The 19,804-nt window shown below is 38.9% G+C and overlaps 2 protein-coding genes across 2 annotated transcripts; one reads left to right on the forward strand and one right to left on the reverse strand.

The window, feature by feature from the left end:
- Positions 1-3,148: 3,148 nt before the first annotated feature.
- dhx33 (DEAH (Asp-Glu-Ala-His) box polypeptide 33) lies at positions 3,149-9,541 on the reverse strand. Its single transcript, XM_079475171.1, has 12 exons — positions 9,145-9,541; positions 8,654-8,814; positions 8,345-8,572; positions 7,791-7,961; positions 7,449-7,634; positions 7,244-7,355; positions 7,008-7,167; positions 6,837-6,925; positions 5,757-5,884; positions 5,282-5,485; positions 5,048-5,134; positions 3,149-4,955 (listed from the first exon to the last, which is right to left on the reverse strand). Exons 1-12 carry the CDS (start codon positions 9,350-9,352, stop codon positions 4,647-4,649), a joined length of 2,043 nt encoding a protein of 680 aa, XP_079331297.1. The 5' UTR covers positions 9,353-9,541; the 3' UTR covers positions 3,149-4,646.
- Positions 9,542-10,350: 809 nt separating this feature from the next.
- Positions 10,351-13,600, forward strand: rplp0 (ribosomal protein, large, P0). The gene is made up of 8 exons (XM_079483451.1): positions 10,351-10,389; positions 10,988-11,098; positions 11,320-11,495; positions 11,895-11,982; positions 12,062-12,208; positions 12,588-12,773; positions 12,972-13,112; positions 13,386-13,600. Exons 2-8 carry the CDS (start codon positions 11,045-11,047, stop codon positions 13,542-13,544), a joined length of 951 nt encoding a protein of 316 aa, XP_079339577.1. The 5' UTR covers positions 10,351-10,389; positions 10,988-11,044; the 3' UTR covers positions 13,545-13,600.
- The last annotated feature ends 6,204 nt before the right edge of the window (positions 13,601-19,804 follow it).

Raw genomic sequence — 19,804 nt, forward strand, 5'->3', positions numbered from 1 at the left:
AGGCCAGTGAATTAATGAACCTCAAGTACAAAGGCTGAATGCACTTTTAAACATCTTGATGCGAGATGTTTTATGGAGGCCTTGATGTTGAATTATGACCCTTTAATTACCTGTGGATTAATAATTATACTAACAGATAATACAGTGGCTTTTATTAACGCTTAGATCAAATGTACAATGCACAGCGTAGGTTATCCTGCTGTCCATGCACACGTTGATTCTCTTTCAAGAACGTCGATCGAACTGATAGTTCACCCAAACATTTATATTCTGTCACCATTTAATCACCCTTTAAACCTGTACGGCTTTCTATCTTACGCAGAACACAAAAGAGGATATTTCGAAGAATGTTGGTAGCTGGCCACCATTTGTTTGCATTGGTTTTGTGTCCGTAGCCTACTATAGAAGGGAGTGGGGCCTGTGCTGTTCGGTTACCAACTTTCTTCTAAATATCTTCTTTTGTGTTCTACGGAAGACGTCATAAAGGTATGAAATGACAAGAGGGGGGATGAATTATGACAGAATTTGCATATTTGGGTGAATTATCACTTTAAAAACAACTCCTTCCTGGTGGAACATTCTTACTAATGTGATGTCAACCACTCTCACAAACTTCAAACACATCGTCAACACTTCTCTTCTGTGAATACTTGACAGACAAGTAAAAAGAAAAAAAGTACACAATTCCTCTTCTCTCAACGGGTAGTGGTCTAGCTTGAAACTAGTAACTTTGTATTAGCACCTATCGTACTGTTGCTCTTTTGTGACATATCGCTTATTGCTCCCTGAACTCTTTGTAAGTCGCTTTGGATAAAAGCGTCTGCTAAATGACTAAATGTAAATGTTAAAAGGTTATTGAATTAACCTTCATGTAAGGGAATGGCGTTGGGAAAGCTTATTGAAGATTTCTTATTCACACAGCAAACCAAATCAGATTCGTTTTTGCAAAATAAACAAACTGCAAAATAAAAATATAAATGTGATTGTGTATATAACAATTGCGAATATTTCATATTCCTGTAACGCACAAAATTAAAGTCCACGTGTCGCGAAATTAACCAATCACAGGAATCAAACTTGATCCACGACCAATCACAAACAACCACAACAAAGCAGTCACACGGTAGACGGCGCATCGCAAGACCAATCGGGATTTGATACCAATTTACCGCGAGACCCGCGATAGTGATGTCATAAACCAATCAATCTGCGCAGCGCCACTCGAGGTCCAAGAAAAACGCTTGGCCTGGCAACAACAACCCTCCACCAATCACACGAAGATCTCGATTAACCACGTGACCAAGAGGTACCAAAACCACGCGTGTTTCACTCCGTGTTGTTTACTCACAGAGAAGCTCGTGCTGGAAACATTATACACAGTTGTAGTCTGATCAACATGGCCACTGACATCGACCGATTCGTGTCATTTGAAGAGGCGCATTACGATCAATATGATTATTATAATCTAGAGGAATATCCCTGTCATGCTGGAGGAAAAGGCAGAAGTAAGAGGGAAATAGGGATGAACACTAATCGCCATATCCCTGCTGGACACGAACGAAAGATCACGGTCAAATTGCACAACAGTGAAATAAAACGCAGGAGAACAAAGAGCTCGTCCTCTTGAGAAAAAAGTAAACATTGCGGTACGTGTAATATTTGTGTGTTTTCATTATATTTGCATTTATTGCACTGCGTTGGCTTTGTAACATGCCAGTCCTTCACCCTCTTGGTGAAAGCAATTCTATTTTGAACTAGATTACATCATATCATATATTAAATCTAATAGCGATTCATTTCTAATCTGCTTTTCACAATTTTGCATTGTTGCAAAGAAGCTTAAACCAATTTTAGACGTACAATAAGGAAAAGGGATTATTAGTTATAAAAAAACAGGTTGTTTACATGTTGTATTTTAAGCAGTTGCATCGTTTTCTGTCCCTGAGATGTGTATTAGCACTAATTGTTAAAATATTTGTCTTCGGGTTTGTGTACATTACGTAAAACAACGAAAAAAAAGCATATTTATTGGCGTAAGAACATTTCTACGTGCGTTTTTGTGCATTACAGGATCGGACTGCTCGGATTGGTGATGGATGGGAGATTTTGCCATTTCTTGACCCTTTAAACGAAAGACGATGCTGAACATAGATAGATATAGATATATGCCGCATTCAAGCTCTCCAGGCACGTAGACGAGTCCGCCATCTTGGAACGGTCCACTGACGTCACTCACAGTTCGCTAGAATGCCACAACACCGCAGAGGCTTTTCTTTTAAACAAAAGGCACTGAAAGCTTTTAAACTTTGTTATTTATTTCATATATTTCTGTAAACTCACCCTAGTGTGTGTTTATGTCTATGTTTTGTTACTATATTACTGTCAATAAATAAATATAAATCAATTAGCAAGGCACCTTACACCTGATTGCTCTGCAGTAATGTGCCACTGTAAAAAATGGATAAAAGCGTCTGCCAAATGAATAAATGTAAATTAAAGAATACTGCGCAGCATGGCTGTGTAATTCAATTCCCGAAAAATTGGATGCCCTTTCGTTGTTGTCGTGTGTAAGTGTAGGAAATATAATGTTTGAGGATACAAAACAACAAATATGTTTTCCTAATCGTACACACAGTCAGCTCGCTCTTGGGGGTCAATGGACCAGCTTGGCAGGGTTGCAAGACCTGTGAAACAAAATCCTTCATCACGAGTCTAACGTCCCTAGTCCAAATAACTGATCTGCCTGTTGATGTGAAAAGCTTGTGTGTTTGTTATGGTGTTTGACTCTCGAGATGTGCTGTCACTTCTAAAACGCGTTGAACTGAAGAAAAGATGCGTCATTATTATAAGTATCCAAAGACATACATTCATATATAAGTAGAAGAAATCAAAATTGTTGACATTATTATCTTTCGCCTTCATTTTAGTAGTTCACATTCAAAATGTAAATTCTGTCATCATTAACAAGGCCTCTTGTCATTTCGAACCTTTGACTTTCTTCTGCAAAACACAAAAGAAGATATTTTGAAAAATGTTGCAGCACAGCCCTTCATTCACCTCTATGGACGCAAAGTCCGCAGGTGCACATCCAATAATATAATATCCCTAGACCACACATGCCAATTTACAGACCGAGACAAATAACCTTAATTTATAAGAATGTTTATTTCACTGTACTTCTTTGATATCTACAAAATTTTAATGTGTAGGTTTGGTCAATTACGTTTTTAAAAGCACTATGATGTCATTTCTTTGGCTTTTTTATTAAGCTAGAGGAAACACACAAGAATATAATTGCAATACATAAAAATAAAATAATTATTTATTGCAAAAAGCACAAACATTCACACTTCAGTTCACCTTCAGATGATTTGATAACAATGAGATCAAGCAAACAATTCCTTTTGAATTCTGACTATTGTGTTATTTCTGGGAATTTGTTACATTCACAAACACATGATGCCTTCTTGCTCATGCTGTAATGGAAAAGAATCGTACTAATATTAAACATCTGTACTACTGGTACGTTCTGTGTACCATAAAAACCTGAGCGCACAGATTCCGTCCGATTTCATGCACAGCGTATATAAATGATAAATGATCTGATCCATAGATCTATAAATACATGTGGTATCAGATATAATTTGCAAAGGGAATCAAACAAGGCAGTTTTTGATCAAACTTGTATGCATATGACATGTTTTAACCTCGTAATTAAAAAAGTGGCATGCATTATATTAATGTAATCTATGGTTTATCTAACTATGGTATTTTCAATATTATATTGGATGATAAGTCCATCCTATCTAGACCAGAAGGCAATAATATGACTAAACTCGGTACAGATATTTAGAACAGGGCATAAAACAAGACTCAAGATGAGTGTTTACAATAGAATAGTTTCAACGTTGTTTCCACATGCTGTGTTTATAATATAATAACTTCTATAACACTTCTAAGAGATGTTTTTTATTCAGGATCTTACAGCTATATTAAACTATTAAGTGACTTAAAATATCCTGCATTTCATAACAGAAACACAAAACCTCATTGTGTACACTCATGGACTTGACATCGGTCAATTTAGCTGAATCATGCATTGAAATATCCACTCTCTATGTCATATCATATGGAACAAATCTTGTTATGAACGTGGCCCAAATTCACAAAACTTTGCTATAGTCTCCATCAAACCAAATTAAACCGCATCCTGATGTTTTTCTAATGTATTATTCTTATACTAACGTGGTTATAAAAAAACATGCAAACACTCTTTAACTGTCATCAATAAAAGCTTCTCAACGGTTTATAAAAGTACTGCCGAAACTGTCATGACATCTTCAGATGTAAAGCAAGTAGAAAGAACTCATTCACTTGTAGAAAAGTTTTGGTTAATAAAGCTCTCGATTACCCAAACTAGCGAAACTCTTTAGCAAAACTGCCAGACATGTTGCATATTTGCACAAAACAGTGCCGTCTTTAAAGATCCAACACCAAATGCATTCAATCCATATCATCTGTGTAGGAATAAACGTGTTAACAAAATACACACATGTGAAAAAACTCCTCAAATGGCTAGAATGATCTTTTATCATGCAGTCCGTTATAAATATCTAGGAATAATAAATGGCATATTTAACGGAGGGTTAACTCTTGGTGGCGCGAAGCTTCCGGCGGAAATACTCCGGCGCGGCTTCCTGCAGCCAATCAGCATCCACCAGGCACAGATCCCTCATGTAACAGCGTGACGTGTGCAGAAGCTCATTAAACACCACGTATGCTGGTTTGGCCTGGAACAGTACGGAGGAAGGATGGATCGCCACGGCCTGCTGTGTGTCCAGAGCGACGTAACCGCCGTCCAGCTGCAGCTGCGCTGCGTTCATGAACATGCCGTGAGCCAGACAGCGACGGATATTCGCAATGTCTGACTGAGACGATTCCAGCTTCATGTTCATCTGAAGAAAGAGAGACTAAAGTTTATGATCTGAAATAAATCCAAATTTTTATTTTGTACATTCTCTCGACATCAGATTGAGTTTGTGTGTACCTTGATGCAGATATCTCTGAGCTGGCCACGGACTTCAGACACGAGCCCCATGTTCCTACTGTTGACAAAGTTCTCTCGACACCACTCCTGTCACAAAGTAAGAAAATCAACACATGATAAGACAACACGCTTCCATTTTATTACAAGGCAAATGTACATTAAATAAATGCAAGAATAAAAGACAATTTTCCGTTCAGACCACATATTATAAATAGGTCACAACATGGCTCGTACCTTGTTGCCGTTGACTTTCTTGAAAGCCCTGTAGATGCTGAGAAGGGTTATGTGATCACCCTCGCTGGAGATGAATTTCTTGCGCACGGCGAGGACGTCGTCCCTGCGAGCGGGTGGATTGTAAAGAACCGAGTCCACAGAGAGCAGAGAGATGATGGTCAGAATCTCTTCAGTGCAGCTGAAGTCAGGAGAGATCAGGAGCGTCTACAGATACACACAAGAGCACAAATCAATAACCTTTATTATCGTTGTCTGAGTCCGAAAGTATGCATACAGAAGAAACACATTTCTGCTCAATGTATGTTAATAAGATGTATGCTTGTACAATTGTGACTGTGTATAAACACATTTTGCAAGCTAAGCTAGTGTACGAGACACACTTTTGATCTTTTCTGAACTGATCGGACTATTCCACACACCTGCACGCATCCCTTCCAGGTGTTATCAGTTTTTTAAATTAAGAAATGTTTCTTACTTTAGAGAAGCGGGGCTCTAGAGGGAAGGAGGCCATTTTTTTGCCCAGAGGGGTTAATAACACCTTCTCATCTTTTCTGTCGACGGCCCCCAGGATGTTGAGCTGCTCCACTGCCGTCCGCATCGATTCTGCCCGAATGCAAAAACACGTCTGTGTTATGTAAGACTTATTACACAGCTCGTTGGAATGCTTGATTCTGATTGGCCAGTTGCGACATTTGCAGGTACGTTATTCCCAGATAACAACCTCTCAAAACATAAAACACAAACTGTAAACCGGATGAAACAAATCCTTATTACAGTTCTTTTTGCAAATATTTATTTTGATAACATTATATTTACTAAAGTTTAAACCATATAGCCTGTTTGAACGGCGTTTCTTACCTTAAAAGCAAAAGTAAACGGCTTTTCCTCGCGGAAGGTCAGCCTTCGGTAAGAATTTGCTAATAAAATATTTTAAATTCACATTTCATGTCCAGTTTTTTCTCATGTGGCAAGTATCTGCGTTTCTTAGTGGGATAATGTACAAACAGCCGGCTGTTATCGTGAAATAATTTAATTATTATTAAATTACTTAATGTTGCAGGTATTAAATAAATACTTTAAACACCTTTAAACAATTCCATATTAATTCGTTGAAGAGAATATATCTTCAGGAAAAGTGAATATTCTGTAAATAATAGAAACGATCTCTATAAAGTGATCGCAACAGAAAAGACTGTAAAGCTCTAGGCATGCAAACTAAAGTTTTAAAATACAGAAAAACGACTGAGAAACGTCCCAACAGCCCTATAAGTAATATTTCAAGGTATTAAAGGGATAGTTCACCCAAAAATAAAAATTCTGAATCTTTTGAATAATGCTTGTTACCCAACACATTTTGCCCCATTGACTCCCATAGTAGGAAAAATTACTTTTTAATATTTTTTGTTCTGTTGAACACAAAAGATGATATTTTAAAGAATGTAGGACAGTTTTGGGGCACTTTTGACTACCATTGTCATTTCCTACTATTATTCTATTATTTTTGTGTGAACTATCCCTTTAAAACCACGTTGGTATGTGCATTAGTCAAACTTACCTGGTGACGGCTTGGACATGAAGTCAAAATTCAAGACATCAGAAACTCCTAAAGCCAAAAGTTGCAGTACGACGCTGGCCAAATTGCACCTGTGATCACACAGAATATCAGAATATTTAATCAGTTTTTAGCTTCACAGATCATCTGTGGATTACACAAGTTCTCCTGTACCTCTGTATCTCAGGCACGGTCATGTTTGCAAAGTTGTCGAACTCCTCTTCGGTGTAAAGGCGGTAACAGGAACCAGCGTCCTCTCTTCCGGCGCGACCCGCGCGCTGCCACGCCTGCGCTTTAGACACCCGCTGCACGGCCAGGACCTCCAGACCGCTGTCTGAGAAACACAACCATCACATTGCATCACATCTGAACAAATATCCACGAATAGTGTAAAGCTCTGAGAGTTTTACCTGGATTGAAGCGCTTGGCTTTCACCATCCCAGTGTCAATGATGTATTTGATCCCGGAGATGGTGATGGAGGTCTCTGCAATATTTGTTGACAGAATAACTTTTCTTGAACCCTAGAATGTACAAAAAGGGACCGTATTTTCACTTTTTGCTTTAAAACTGCATCACGTGTCTATCACATCTGTTGATGAGATGTCTGTAGTGACCTTTGGCGCGGGCTGAAAGACCCTGAACTGTTGAGCTTGAGGGAGAGAAGCATAGAGTGGAATGACGGTCATTGGTCCGCAGGTATCAGGCAGGTGTTTGGCGATGTCTCGACAGGTGCGTGCCAGCGCTTCGATCTCCTCCTGCCCCGTCAGAAACACCAGGATGTCATGTGAAGCTGGAGCTTCCTTTAATTCAAATGCAAACACACAAAACTTCACTCTAGATTTCCAGTCTCTTTTATGGTGTCTTTTATAATCGTGGTTTCCAAATTCCTGTAAGTCGATCAATGCATCGAAATTGTGTAATAAAGTTGTGTTTCACAAATCAGAGAATGGACAGACCTGATGTATCTGAAAAACAGACACCAGCGCTGCTTGCAGATAGTCGGACTGACGCTGTTTGGTGTAGTAGATCTGAATGGCATGTTGTCTGCCCTCCAGATACAGTACAGGTGAATTATTGAAGTACTGAGAGAACAGGTCCACATCCATGGTGGCTGACATCACTAAAACCTAAAGACAATTTATAGTTTAAAAATCACACTTGCAAAGAAAGCAGCCATTGAAAATGGAGCATCAGCACCACATGAAACATTGTTGTTAGCAAATAATACGACAGCATCAAAATGAAACACAATTTAAAAAAAGATAACTCAATGAAAACAGGATCATATCAAAGAAAATGCAGATAATATTATACAGTATACCATTCAGTCTTTTGTATTCAATGCATTTCTTTTGAGCACGAATTAACTAAAAAATGTAAACAGGTTACACATCTAAAGCTAAAATAAGACATAACAAAGAAGAGAAATGTTAAGGAATATCTTGCAACGCAAGTTATCATCTAGAATAAATCATTTTGTATGCTCATGAAAATAACTTCCGATTCAAACCTTCAGAGGTACTTTGTTCTGCTCCGCACGTTTGCGCTGGGCACTTTTCACCACACCGAACAGAACGTCCGTGTGTACGGTCCGCTCGTGAGCTTCATCCAGAATCACCACAGTATACCGCAGTAATAACGGATCACCTATAGCTTCTCTTAACAACATCCCATCTGTCATAAACTTCAGCTTGGTCTCAGACGACGTGACATCTTCAAACCTCACTGTGTAGCCCACCTGAGAAATAACATTAATATAAACATAAAAAGCTTGAATAAACTATTACACAATTCATAGATTTGAAAACGGTGAACACACAATTTTCCCCAGCTGAACTCTCTTTTCTTCTGCCACTCGACTAGAAAGAGAGATGGCAGCCACCCGGCGAGGTTGTGTTACTGCAATGATACCCTGTCGCCCGATGCCGGCCTCGTACAGATACTGAGGTATCTGTGTGGTTTTGCCTGACCCGGTCTCACCTGAAACAGAAAACTGTTTATTACTGGCGTCTAATAATGAAGAGACACTTGATAAACAACTTCACACACATATCTGACAGCTATTTATGTTATACTCAGTAATGTAAATTGTACTACTAAAGCATTCTGGAATTGCATTCATGATATTGCCAATATCATACCAACAGTATTAAGTGCATGCACAAACATATAAATGATACGTTACTCTATTTAACTACGAAGAAACGCCATAGTATTACCATAGTGCAATTGGAAAAACACCCTAATGTAACTTTCTCGGCTCTATCAGCTGAGATATTACACCCACAGATGTATTGTCATGTGTCCTACCGATTATCACGGCATTATGCAGCTGTCTGAGTTGATTGATCAGTTGTGTCTTCGCCTGGTATATGGGCAGCTGTCTTCTCTGCGCGTCCACGCTGACCGGCGCCTGACCCGTGCGGGGCAGCAGCATGCCGGGCTTCTTGTCGAGGCGGAAGAAAGGAGACCCCGGCTTGAATCTCTTGGCCGGAGGAGGATCGGGGTCTTGGGGCATGGTGCGCCGAAAACGCGCAGCGGTGTGCACTCGTCTCGCTCACTTTGAAGGGATGATCGCGTTCATGAGAACATACGGTGGAGGAGACTCGCGTTCAGGGTGTTTACATCACCTCCCCACGTGGCTCGGGAATTGCGGTCGCGCTGGGATGACGTCACTGTTAAAAACGTATTCAAATTCAAGCTTACTAACACGATTTGCACTGATTATAAGCTTTTCAACCTATTTAATTTCTAATTTTTTATTTATTTATATTATTTGTGCTCCCTCCCTCTCATGTATTGGTTTTTGATCTGTTTTATTGTTATTCTTTATTTTTGTCTTGTCTTTTTCGAGCCATGGAAATGTTTTTTTTTCTCTCTCTTTTCATTAATCTAAGTGTTTCTTTGTTTAGTTTCTGTTGTAACATTGTTTTGGTATAGCAAAAGGTTCAATAAAGCATTAAAAAAAGCTTACTAACACGTGAAAAAAATAACGTTATTAAAAACATGATTTTTAATTTTAAGAATCCTGTTAATTTAATCCGGTTAAACAAACTCCCGATATGTTTAGCTCCTTTTACGTGGTTGGATCGTTCGTAATTATACTGCCAAACCAAAAATTTATCTAAAATTATCTCAATTTATATAATTTTTCCCGGATATGTTTTTTAAATAAAAATGCAATCTTATTTATTTTAGATGCTTCATACATGAGATGCTTAAATTTAACTTTAAACCATATTTTATTGCTCTCCGAATAATTATGAACAAGCGTTTTACACTCTGGCTTAACACCTCAATTTTCAATATTAAAGATCTAAATAGAGCATTTTCTATAAACAAAAAGTAAAATATATTAAACTAAATATAATACATAAAATTATTTCACATAAAATACTTTTCTAACCTACGTTAGCTCCAGAGTTACCGACATGCGTTTCGACCAATTAGCGCACAGCCCGCCTCTTCAGCGCTATTCTGATTGGACGTTTGTCTGATATAATGTTTAGCCGCTTCCTCTACCGCTCTCTTTCTTTCACGCGTCCCTACAGTGAGGTGAGGCCTGCGCAGCTCAGCGCTGTTTTTGCACTATTAAATGTTTAAAGTGTGCCCATACGGTTATAGTAATACAATAAACGTACGTAGTCATTAACTAATATAGCGTCAACGAAAATTGCGCAGAGTAATTGACGTTTTAAATAGAAGTAGCCTCTTCTCACAGTTAGCACGCTAGCATTAGCAGTTGTGCTTCGCCATGTGTTGAGGAACGAGTACTATTGTTAACTGTTGTATTTCGGTGTTTTCTCTTCGCTGTCTTTGATCAAACGTTTTAGCTTTTTAATGCAATGCCGCCCGTGCTGAATGAGGGGGGGACATAATGCCTCTTATAACAATGAAAAGTTAAAGGGATGATTTCAAGCCAGAAGAATAAGGCCTGTCCTAATAGTACATTTACTACTACCACTACTATAATACTTATCAAATACATTCTCTTACATTATAGTAATATATAAAGTGTCTATTAATGGCCTTATTTTATATGAAGTTGGATTATGATTGGAACGTGTTTATTAATATTTGTGAGCTATATAACGTTAATGGAGCAGACCTGTTATACACAAACACATCTAAATAAAGTTTGTCATTTCTGCAGATATTTCAACCTTGTCTTTAAATCGGCTGTTCACCGATCCTTGGAAGCACTAACAAGATGCCCAGGGAAGACAGGGCCACGTGGAAGTCCAACTACTTTTTAAAAATAATCGTAAGTCCTTTTCACTTGTTTTCTTTACATAAATGCAGGATAATCTACAGATCAGCTGTGTCAGTACTGATTGGTCGTTCCCCCTGCGCAAATAAACTTGATTCCTGCTGTGCTTGTGAGTTTTCTGCCCGTAGCTCACAGGGACGATTGGTCTCAGACATTCTGAACTAGCTATACGTTTGTGACAGGCATGAAGTCACCTTTCTTTTCTTTGTGTATAGCAACTGCTGGATGACTTCCCCAAATGCTTCATCGTGGGTGCAGACAATGTCGGCTCCAAGCAGATGCAGACGATCCGTCTGTCCTTGAGGGGCAAGGCTGTCGTGCTCATGGGCAAGAACACCATGATGCGCAAGGCCATCCGTGGCCACCTGGAGAATAACCCGGCTTTGGAGAGGTGCGTGTCCATTGATGCGCTGAAAATATATTAAGGGGATTCATTCAAATGACCAGAGTAGAAAGGTGACATCACTATATCTTGTGTTTTGCACTTAAATTGTTAGTCTCAAATGTAAATCTGGCATTGTAATGCAGGATAAGTTACTGACCAGCTGTTGTCGTGCTGGTTCGTCGTTCCCCCTGCACAAATTGACTTGTTTCCTGCTGTGCCTGTGAGTTTGCTGCCCATAGCTCACAGGGACGTATGGTCTCAGACATTCTTTATTCGCTAAAGCATAATTGAAACAAATGTGGACATTTTGTTAATGGAGTAATGTTAGCTTTGTGTGACAAGTGGATTGAATTTATGTGAGTTTTGGTTTTTGTGAACCTCAGGTTTGTTTTCCTATTCTGATAGGCTGCTTCCCCACATCCGTGGTAATGTCGGCTTTGTTTTCACAAAGGAAGATCTGCCAGAGGTCAGGGATCTGCTGTTGGCAAACAAAGTGAGTTTACACTTTTTTTTTTTTGCTCCTTTCTCAAGTGAAAGCAAATTGTTAAAATCTAACAATCGTATTCCCTTAGGTGCCAGCTGCTGCCCGTGCAGGTGCCATCGCCCCGTGTAATGTGACTGTGCCAGCGCAAAACACTGGGCTCGGTCCTGAAAAGACCTCCTTCTTCCAGGCTCTGGGTATCACCACAAAGATCTCCAGAGGAACCATTGAAATCCTGGTGAGGGAACAGCTATTTATTTAATGACAATCTCAGTTTGTGTTTGATATGTGCACAAGCAGGTTAAGTTACAGATCAGCTGTCTCTGTGCTGGCTTGTCGTTCCCCCTGCTGAAATCAAACTGTTTCATACTGTCCCTGTCTGTCACTACCCCAGACTTGCAGGGACGCTTGGTTTCAGACATTATCTTTGACTTTCATTGGGTCAGGTTTTATTTACTTTGTCTTGTATATACAAATTATTTCTGGGTGTGGATGATCCGTCAAATCCATTTTGTCACAGTGCTTGTCACTATGAATGAGACAACGAAGCACCTCAATCCAAATTAAATGGTCTTAAACGCACTCTTAATTGATGTTAATGTGTTTTCTGTTCAAAGAGCGATGTCCAACTGATCAAAACTGGAGATAAGGTGGGCGCCAGCGAGGCCACGCTGCTAAACATGCTGAACATCTCGCCCTTCTCTTACGGGCTGATCATCCAGCAGGTGTATGATAATGGCAGCGTGTACAGCCCAGAGGTGCTGGACATCACTGAAGATGCCCTGCACCAGAGATTCCTGGAGGTAAGCTGCCTCAAGCCATTGAAAACACTTCGACTGTTACACCTTAACGTTTGTTGATATAATGGTCTAATTCATTAGTGTAACAGTTTCTGAAAGATTTATTAGTGGATCTAGGGAGTGTCTAGTAATGAATCATTGGTCGAAAGATCTCCTGATGTATCCAGTTTGTCATGTATTATCCTTCTCGCCCCCTCTCAGGGTGTGAGGAACATTGCCAGTGTCTGTCTGCAGATCGGCTACCCCACTCTTGCCTCCATCCCTCACACCATCATCAATGGCTACAAGAGGGTTCTGGCTGTTGCTGTGGAGACGGACTACTCCTTCCCCTTGGCCGAAAAGGTAAAACTCCAGTTCCATTTTTTGGTCTTCCTTTTGAGTCTGAAAAGAGGGTTTTGTTGCCATCTGCAGGATAAGTTACAAAACGGCTGCTCAGTGTCGTGATGTCGTTCCCCCTGCACACAGTGACCTGTTTCTCAAATCCCCTGTCTGCCCGCACCCCACGGCAGACAGGGACGCTTAGTTTCAGACAATCCTAACGAATATTCTATGTATTACAACTTTAGTTTATCGAACTGTAAAATGCAGCCTGATGACTTGCGCTTTTCTTCACAGGTGAAGTCATTCCTGGCTGACCCCACAGCTTTCGCTGTTGCAACTCCTGCTGCCGCAGCCCCTGTGGAGAAATCTGCAGCTCCTGCTGCCAAAGTGGAAGCGCCCAAAGAGGAGTCTGAGGAGTCTGACGAAGACATGGGCTTCGGCCTGTTCGATTAAACTGTCAGATGGATGTTCAGTCTGCAGGTTAACATCAATAAAACATCTAAAATAAACCATCATTGTGACTGAATTCATTTGGTTTTGTTTGAAAAATAAAAATCATTTTTGTAGCATGTTGTGGTCTCTGTACATAGAACAGAGAGTCTACACTAGAGTCAGGAGTGTCAAATACCATATAAAACAGCCAAGAGACTCTAGCAACCAGTTAATACGCTCGTAGCAACCAACCTAGCAAAATGCAGTTACCACCAAAACACCCTAATAAGCTTCAACTTAGCAACACTAGTTAAGAGAGCCTATTAACCACTTAAATCACTACAGCTTAGGTTGAAGTCATTATGCTAAAGAACTATAAACCATGCTAGCATTGTTAAACATTAAAACACTCATGTAAGCGTAATCTATTATAGTGACCGACCACATCGAAGTTATGAGAGCTATTCAAGAGCTTTGTATAAAAGCGTCTGCCAAATGAAAGCTGTTACCTCCTAGACTCCATCCAACCTGATGTGAAAGTCGATCAGTTGTCAGAGGACGCCCGTGTTGGGATAGATGCCACTTAAGTCATGATCGCTGTCATCAGGCCCATGTTGTGTTCCAGTATCAGATAAGCCAGAACCAGGGGCCTCATTTATAAAGGTGGCATACGCAATAATTGGTGTTTATAAAAAGCAAACTTGACGGGAAAATGTGCGGTCCTTCACGCAAGCTCTGATGGCAGATGGAAGAAACACGTGAAACTGTAGACCGTTGTGTAAAAGAAATGTCAATACTGCCTCTCATAAATAACATGAAGACTTCACAAAGCAAGTCTTACAGTTAACAGTCTACACGAACACCCGTTTGATTGATCCGCAGTATAAAACAAACGAAATCAAACGAAAATTACAACAGAAATGCAAATTAACACATATTTGCAAAAAGAAAAGTGAAATATGTTCTTCAATAATCTTGGCATGTTATGCAATTCATCCTCATAAATAATATGGTAAACAGAACGAAATAATGTACAAAACTGATATTCTCCTCAATGTGTCCGTCTGGCGGAGCAGATAGGCAAGGCAAGTTTATTTGTATAGCACATTTCATACACAATGGCAATTCAAAGTGCTTTACATAGAAGAAATTAAAAATATCCATTTGATAAAACAGTTAAGAAATAATAAAAATAAAAGTAACCAGTTAAGAATAAAAAATAAAATAACATAGTTTAGAAGAAATAGGAAAAATAAAAATTAACCAGTTAAGAATAAAAATAAAATATAGTTTAGAATACATAATAAATAAAATAAAGTACAAACAGTCAGAGGCACAGTGTACATTAATCAAATGCAAAGTTAAACAGATGTGTTTTCAGTCTGGATTTGAATGTGGCTACTGTGGGAGCACATCTGATCTCTTCTGGAAGCTGGTTCCAGCTGCGGCTCACATAATAGCTAAATGCAGACTCTCCTTGCTTGGAGAGAACCCTTGGTATTTCTAGCTGATGCGATCCTAATGACCTGAGTGTTCTTTTGGGTCTGTATTCAATGAGCATATCTGCAATGTATTGAGGTCCTAGGCCATTGAACGATTTATATACCAGTAATAAAACTTTAAAATCTATCCTATATGTAACTGGTAGCCAGTGTAAGGACCTGAGGACTGGTGTGATATGATCATATTTTCTGGTTCTGCTCAGAATCCTTGCCGCAGCGTTCTGTATGAGCTGCATCTGTCTTATGGTCTTTTTGGGGAGGCCAGTTAGGAGTCCATTACAATAATCCACCCTGCTGGTGATGAAAGCATGCACTAGTTTCTCTAAGTCTTGACTGGAAACAAAGCATCTAATTCTTGCAATATTTTTCAGATGATAGTATGCTGATTTAGTTATTGCTTTGGCATGACTACTGAAGCTAAGGTCTGACTCTAGAGACACACCGAGATTCCTGACTTGATTTTTTGTTGTTTGACCTTTAGAGTGAAGGTACGCGTTCACCTTGAGAACTTCATCTTTATTTTCAAACGCAATGACTTCAGTTTTGTCTTTGTTTAACTGAAGAAAGTTTTGGCACATCGAACAATTTATTTCATCAATGCATTTGAGCAGGGAGTCAATGGGGCTGTAATCGTTAGGCGATAGGGCTAATTATATCTGTGTGTCGTCTGCATAGCTGTGGTAAGCAATTTGGTTATTTCTCATTATTGGGCGCATGTACAGGTTGAATAGGAGAGGCGCAAGAATTGAGCCTTGGGGGACTCCGCATCTCATGGATGTCCACTCAGACTTATGGTCACCTATACTCACATAATAACCTCTTGCTTCTAGGTATGACCTGAACCATTTTAGGACTATCCCAGAAAGCCCCACCCAGTTTTTCAGCCTGTCTATAAGTATGTTGTGATCGACCGCGTCAAATGCAGCACTGAGGTCGAGTAGGACCAGCACGGATAATTTGCCTGAATCAGTACTTAAGCTGATAAATAGATAGATAGATGTATTTATTGTCCACTGGGGAAAGTTGTTTTCATAGTAACATTTTCTTCATCAGTGAATCATGGTATTCATGCATATGCCTTTAGTTTGTTTATTTTTGATCAAATAACGAATGACGTATGTCTCAACCATTCAGAAAGCTGCCAGAAATTACATTTGCACTGAACTATTTCCCATTTCCACGTATATTATCAGTATCTGTAGCTTGTCAAATACAATTAAATGGATGGAAATAAAATGCCCCATCACAATGAGTAATGACGCACAATGGCTGATCTTGCGCTCTTAGAAGATGTGGCATGTGAACGCATCTTCAGACAGCAAGATGACTTCCTGGCAAACGAGGACGAGTCGCTTTTTGGCCTCGACTTCGATTGTTTATGCTTTTTTATTTCGATCACGGCCCGAGGTTGTGAGGCTACAGCATTTACGGCATCTGCAACCTTTTGCCACTCACTTAGTAACGCCCACACTGTGCCCTCCAAACAACATTATCTCCTCTTTTCCACCTCGCCAACGATAACTTCTACTTCACTTTGAATGATGTTAAGTTTTTTGATTTCCTCTCTGTGTTTGCCATGATTTCGATGAATATTAACTTGTGGGCGTTTCATGGACTATATATGGGCAACTATGGGCGTGACATGAACCCGCAAAATCTGCGCTACATTTAGAATTGATTGTGATTTATTAAGGGAAAACTGCGTAGGATGTGCGTTATGATAAATCTGAATATTTCTGTGCGTAAATCACACAAATCTTTCGCAGTATTACTGAAGTCTATGAATGAAAACTGCTTAGCCTACCTCCTTGCGTTTGTGCTGAATGAATAAACTCTGCTGCAGAAGGGCCCTTGTGTCATATGAAGGTCGATCTTCTGCTGCTATGCCCATGTATGTGATGCCCGTACCATCACAGATCGTATTGTGTTGTGAGAACAGTTCAGAACATGGCTGAATAGATGAATGTGGATCTCTCCAATATTTTCAGCTGTATACCTATCCGGAGCAAATGCAACATCGAGTTATTATTGCAGTTGTAAACAAATTGAAACTCAAAGTTTCCCCATGTTTTAATCCAGTTTATCTAGTCCAGTAATGTCACCGACATTTATTTTCATCACGTCCTGTGGTTAAGTTACTGCACTTATTTACTTGTTGGAAAGCTGCAGGTATTTCTTGCACAGCCTTATCAGTAAAATGTTGGTATTTAGTTTGAACTAAATTAGAATATTTAAGTCGTTTTTACAAATAAAACGTCACTGTGGGCATCTTTACGTAAAACATGCGTTTTGCGTGATTTACATTTTGCTGTGAATGACTAGATGCACAACGTTGATTAAATTAAACCAGAAGTAGTTCCATAAATCCAAAGTGGATTTGTTAAAAGCGTCACAGAGTGAAGAAAAATAGAAATAGATGAATGAATGAGGTTCTTGTAAACATCTTACATGTCGCCGATGTACAGGTCGTGCCAGACTTCATCTGCCCCCCTGGTGGGAGTCATTAGATTATCCACGAACTGAGCTCCACGTGAGCTCTGCCCTCGCCCAAATCTCCACCTGTAAAACATTTAAAGATCTTTATTGGCCTTTAATGGTAATTGCGTAAATTCTTTTACCTAAGCACATATTCAGCAAAATTATTGATGACAGCCCGTTGAGGAGCATATGGAGTTGGATATATCTTTAATAACTTTTTAATTATTTAATAACGTATTAAGTTGGACCTGCGCATTTCAATCAGATCACTTATTGAACAATAAAGAACAATACATGCATTATTTTTTTATATTACCAAAGAGGCCTTTAAATATGGTAGACACGACACCTTACAAAGATGCATATCGTATAACATAGAAATATCAACGATGATATAAGTGAAATAAACTGAAAGCAACATACATTTTTTTCCCCTAATAAAGGCATTTGTTGTCCGGGGAAACGTGTGCAATCACAGCGGACATCAGCAAACACTTACTTCTTTTGACTTAGCTCAGAGAAACCATAGTCTCCAACACGATACATTTAAATTAATTTACTTCAGACTCCGATATATTATACATTCTCAAATAACACATTATACAAAACACAACTTTGGTAGACACGTTATGATAACAGTAACAAGCAGATTTAAGTCTTCAGGAAAAACCACCGCTGATTTATAAATCAAAAACATTGAGCTTCCCGGTTGTTTCTTTGGTGGTTCGTGAAATCTGTGATCCATTGAAATGTCTTCATGTTGTTTCTGTGAGAGTATGTTTACTCTGGGTAACTTTTTCGTGAGGTTGATTCAACTAAATCTTCAAATGTGTTCAGGAACCGACATATCCAGATTAAGCAAGGTTTGGGTTAACTAACCCAGAGTTCAGCGTTTAGCTGACGGTAAATTAACCCTGCTAATAAACTGTAAGAAGAGGCTGAGGATCAGAAAGACATCTTTTAGGAATACAGTCAGTGAAAAACATAAGTTTTCAATGTATTTTTAATAGAATATATAATTTATAAAGCCTTGGAAACCTGAGTAATGATATGCAATTGCTCTGCAGTTAAAATACTTCACTATGAAAATCCTTTAACTGTTGGAAATTGTAAGGTGTGCACATTCAGAGATGTTTTAATAAACCTAATTCAAACTTTATACAGTATAGAATGTAAATACATGTTTAACTTGCGTTATTTTATTTAAAGAGTATTTAATTTTAAAAGTTTAAATAATAAAGTTGATTTTCATTCTTTGGGAGAACAATCACTTTAATAACACTACTTTTAATGACATTATGGTAAATACAATCATGAGCTCTGCACTCTTTCATTGAGGCGATATATGAAAGTATAATGACGGTTATAAACGATCATGTGATATGTCCGCAGTTTAAATGAGATCGATACGAACCATTGATCAAACTTGTGTGGAGCTTTATCAAAACCAATCCGGACAGAAAGACTCACAAGTTTTTGATTTGGCGTGAAATTTATTTGGACCGAGTGAGATCTGTTTTTAACTTCACGTTAATGTAGTGGTGATACGAACTCTACCAAAAGTATGTATTTAACTTATTTTTGTATCTGTGCAAAGAATCACGGGGGCGCAAAGTGTTCATCAGTTGAACACTTCAAAATCCTTCATTCCAAAGGGCCCTTTGAAGTGGCCAGTTATGAGCAATTGGGTTTGGAACGACCTTTCAATATGGCGGCCATGATTGTTTTCACTCCTAAGTGCACTTTAGAGGGCGATATATCCCATTTGGAACACACCTACAGTATCTGTGCTGGGTCATCTGCTTCTGTGAGAGGCCTTTGATAGGAAACTTTTGTTTCTGTTGCAATCGTGAGTATTGTAATTATTGTAATAATGTGATGAATTCATTGTCTGTAAAAAAGTTATGGTCATGATCTCTCTATCATCCTCATCGTGTCTCAGCCGGTATGTAAAGGAGTGACAAAACAATGACATATTCATAGAGAAATACCGTACAACACGCGTGTTCAATATATCTGACTCTGTCTTTTTATACCCATTAAAAGTTTGGGACCAAATGTGAAGTGATCTTCAGCAGATCCAGCGGCTGAAACGCATCTGAGAACAAACACGAACTACAGTCTTACTTAAATGTTTTATTGTTACACTCAAATGTTTTATTGTTCTGAGACTACATGTTCTGACTCTTAAGTAAGTAAGTAAGTAAGTAAGTAAGTAAATTTTATTTCTATAGCACATTTCACAGATAAAAATCACAAAGTGCTTCACAACAAAAGGAAGAATACGCAACATTTATGAAA

This window comes from Barbatula barbatula, assembly GCF_947034865.1.
Source record: "Barbatula barbatula genome assembly, chromosome: 2".
Taxonomy (NCBI): domain Eukaryota; kingdom Metazoa; phylum Chordata; class Actinopteri; order Cypriniformes; family Nemacheilidae; genus Barbatula; species Barbatula barbatula.

Bases quoted from the DNA above. Each gene is read 5' to 3' on its own strand.
- rplp0 (XM_079483451.1), top strand. From the start codon at position 11,045: ATGCCCAGGGAAGACAGGGCCACGTGGAAGTCCAACTACTTTTTAAAA. The intron at 11,496-11,894 runs GTGCGTGTCCAT...CTATTCTGATAG, and splicing joins AATAACCCGGCTTTGGAGAG to GCTGCTTCCCCACATCCGTG. The intron at 11,983-12,061 runs GTGAGTTTACAC...GTATTCCCTTAG, and splicing joins ATCTGCTGTTGGCAAACAAA to GTGCCAGCTGCTGCCCGTGC.
- dhx33 (XM_079475171.1), bottom strand. From the start codon at position 9,352: ATGCCCCAAGACCCCGATCCTCCTCCGGCCAAGAGATTCAAGCCGGGG. The intron at 8,573-8,653 runs GTGTGTTCACCG...GTTATTTCTCAG, and splicing joins GAGTTCAGCTGGGGAAAATT to GTGGGCTACACAGTGAGGTT. The intron at 5,486-5,756 runs GTAAGAAACATT...GTGTATCTGTAG, and splicing joins TAGAGCCCCGCTTCTCTAAA to ACGCTCCTGATCTCTCCTGA.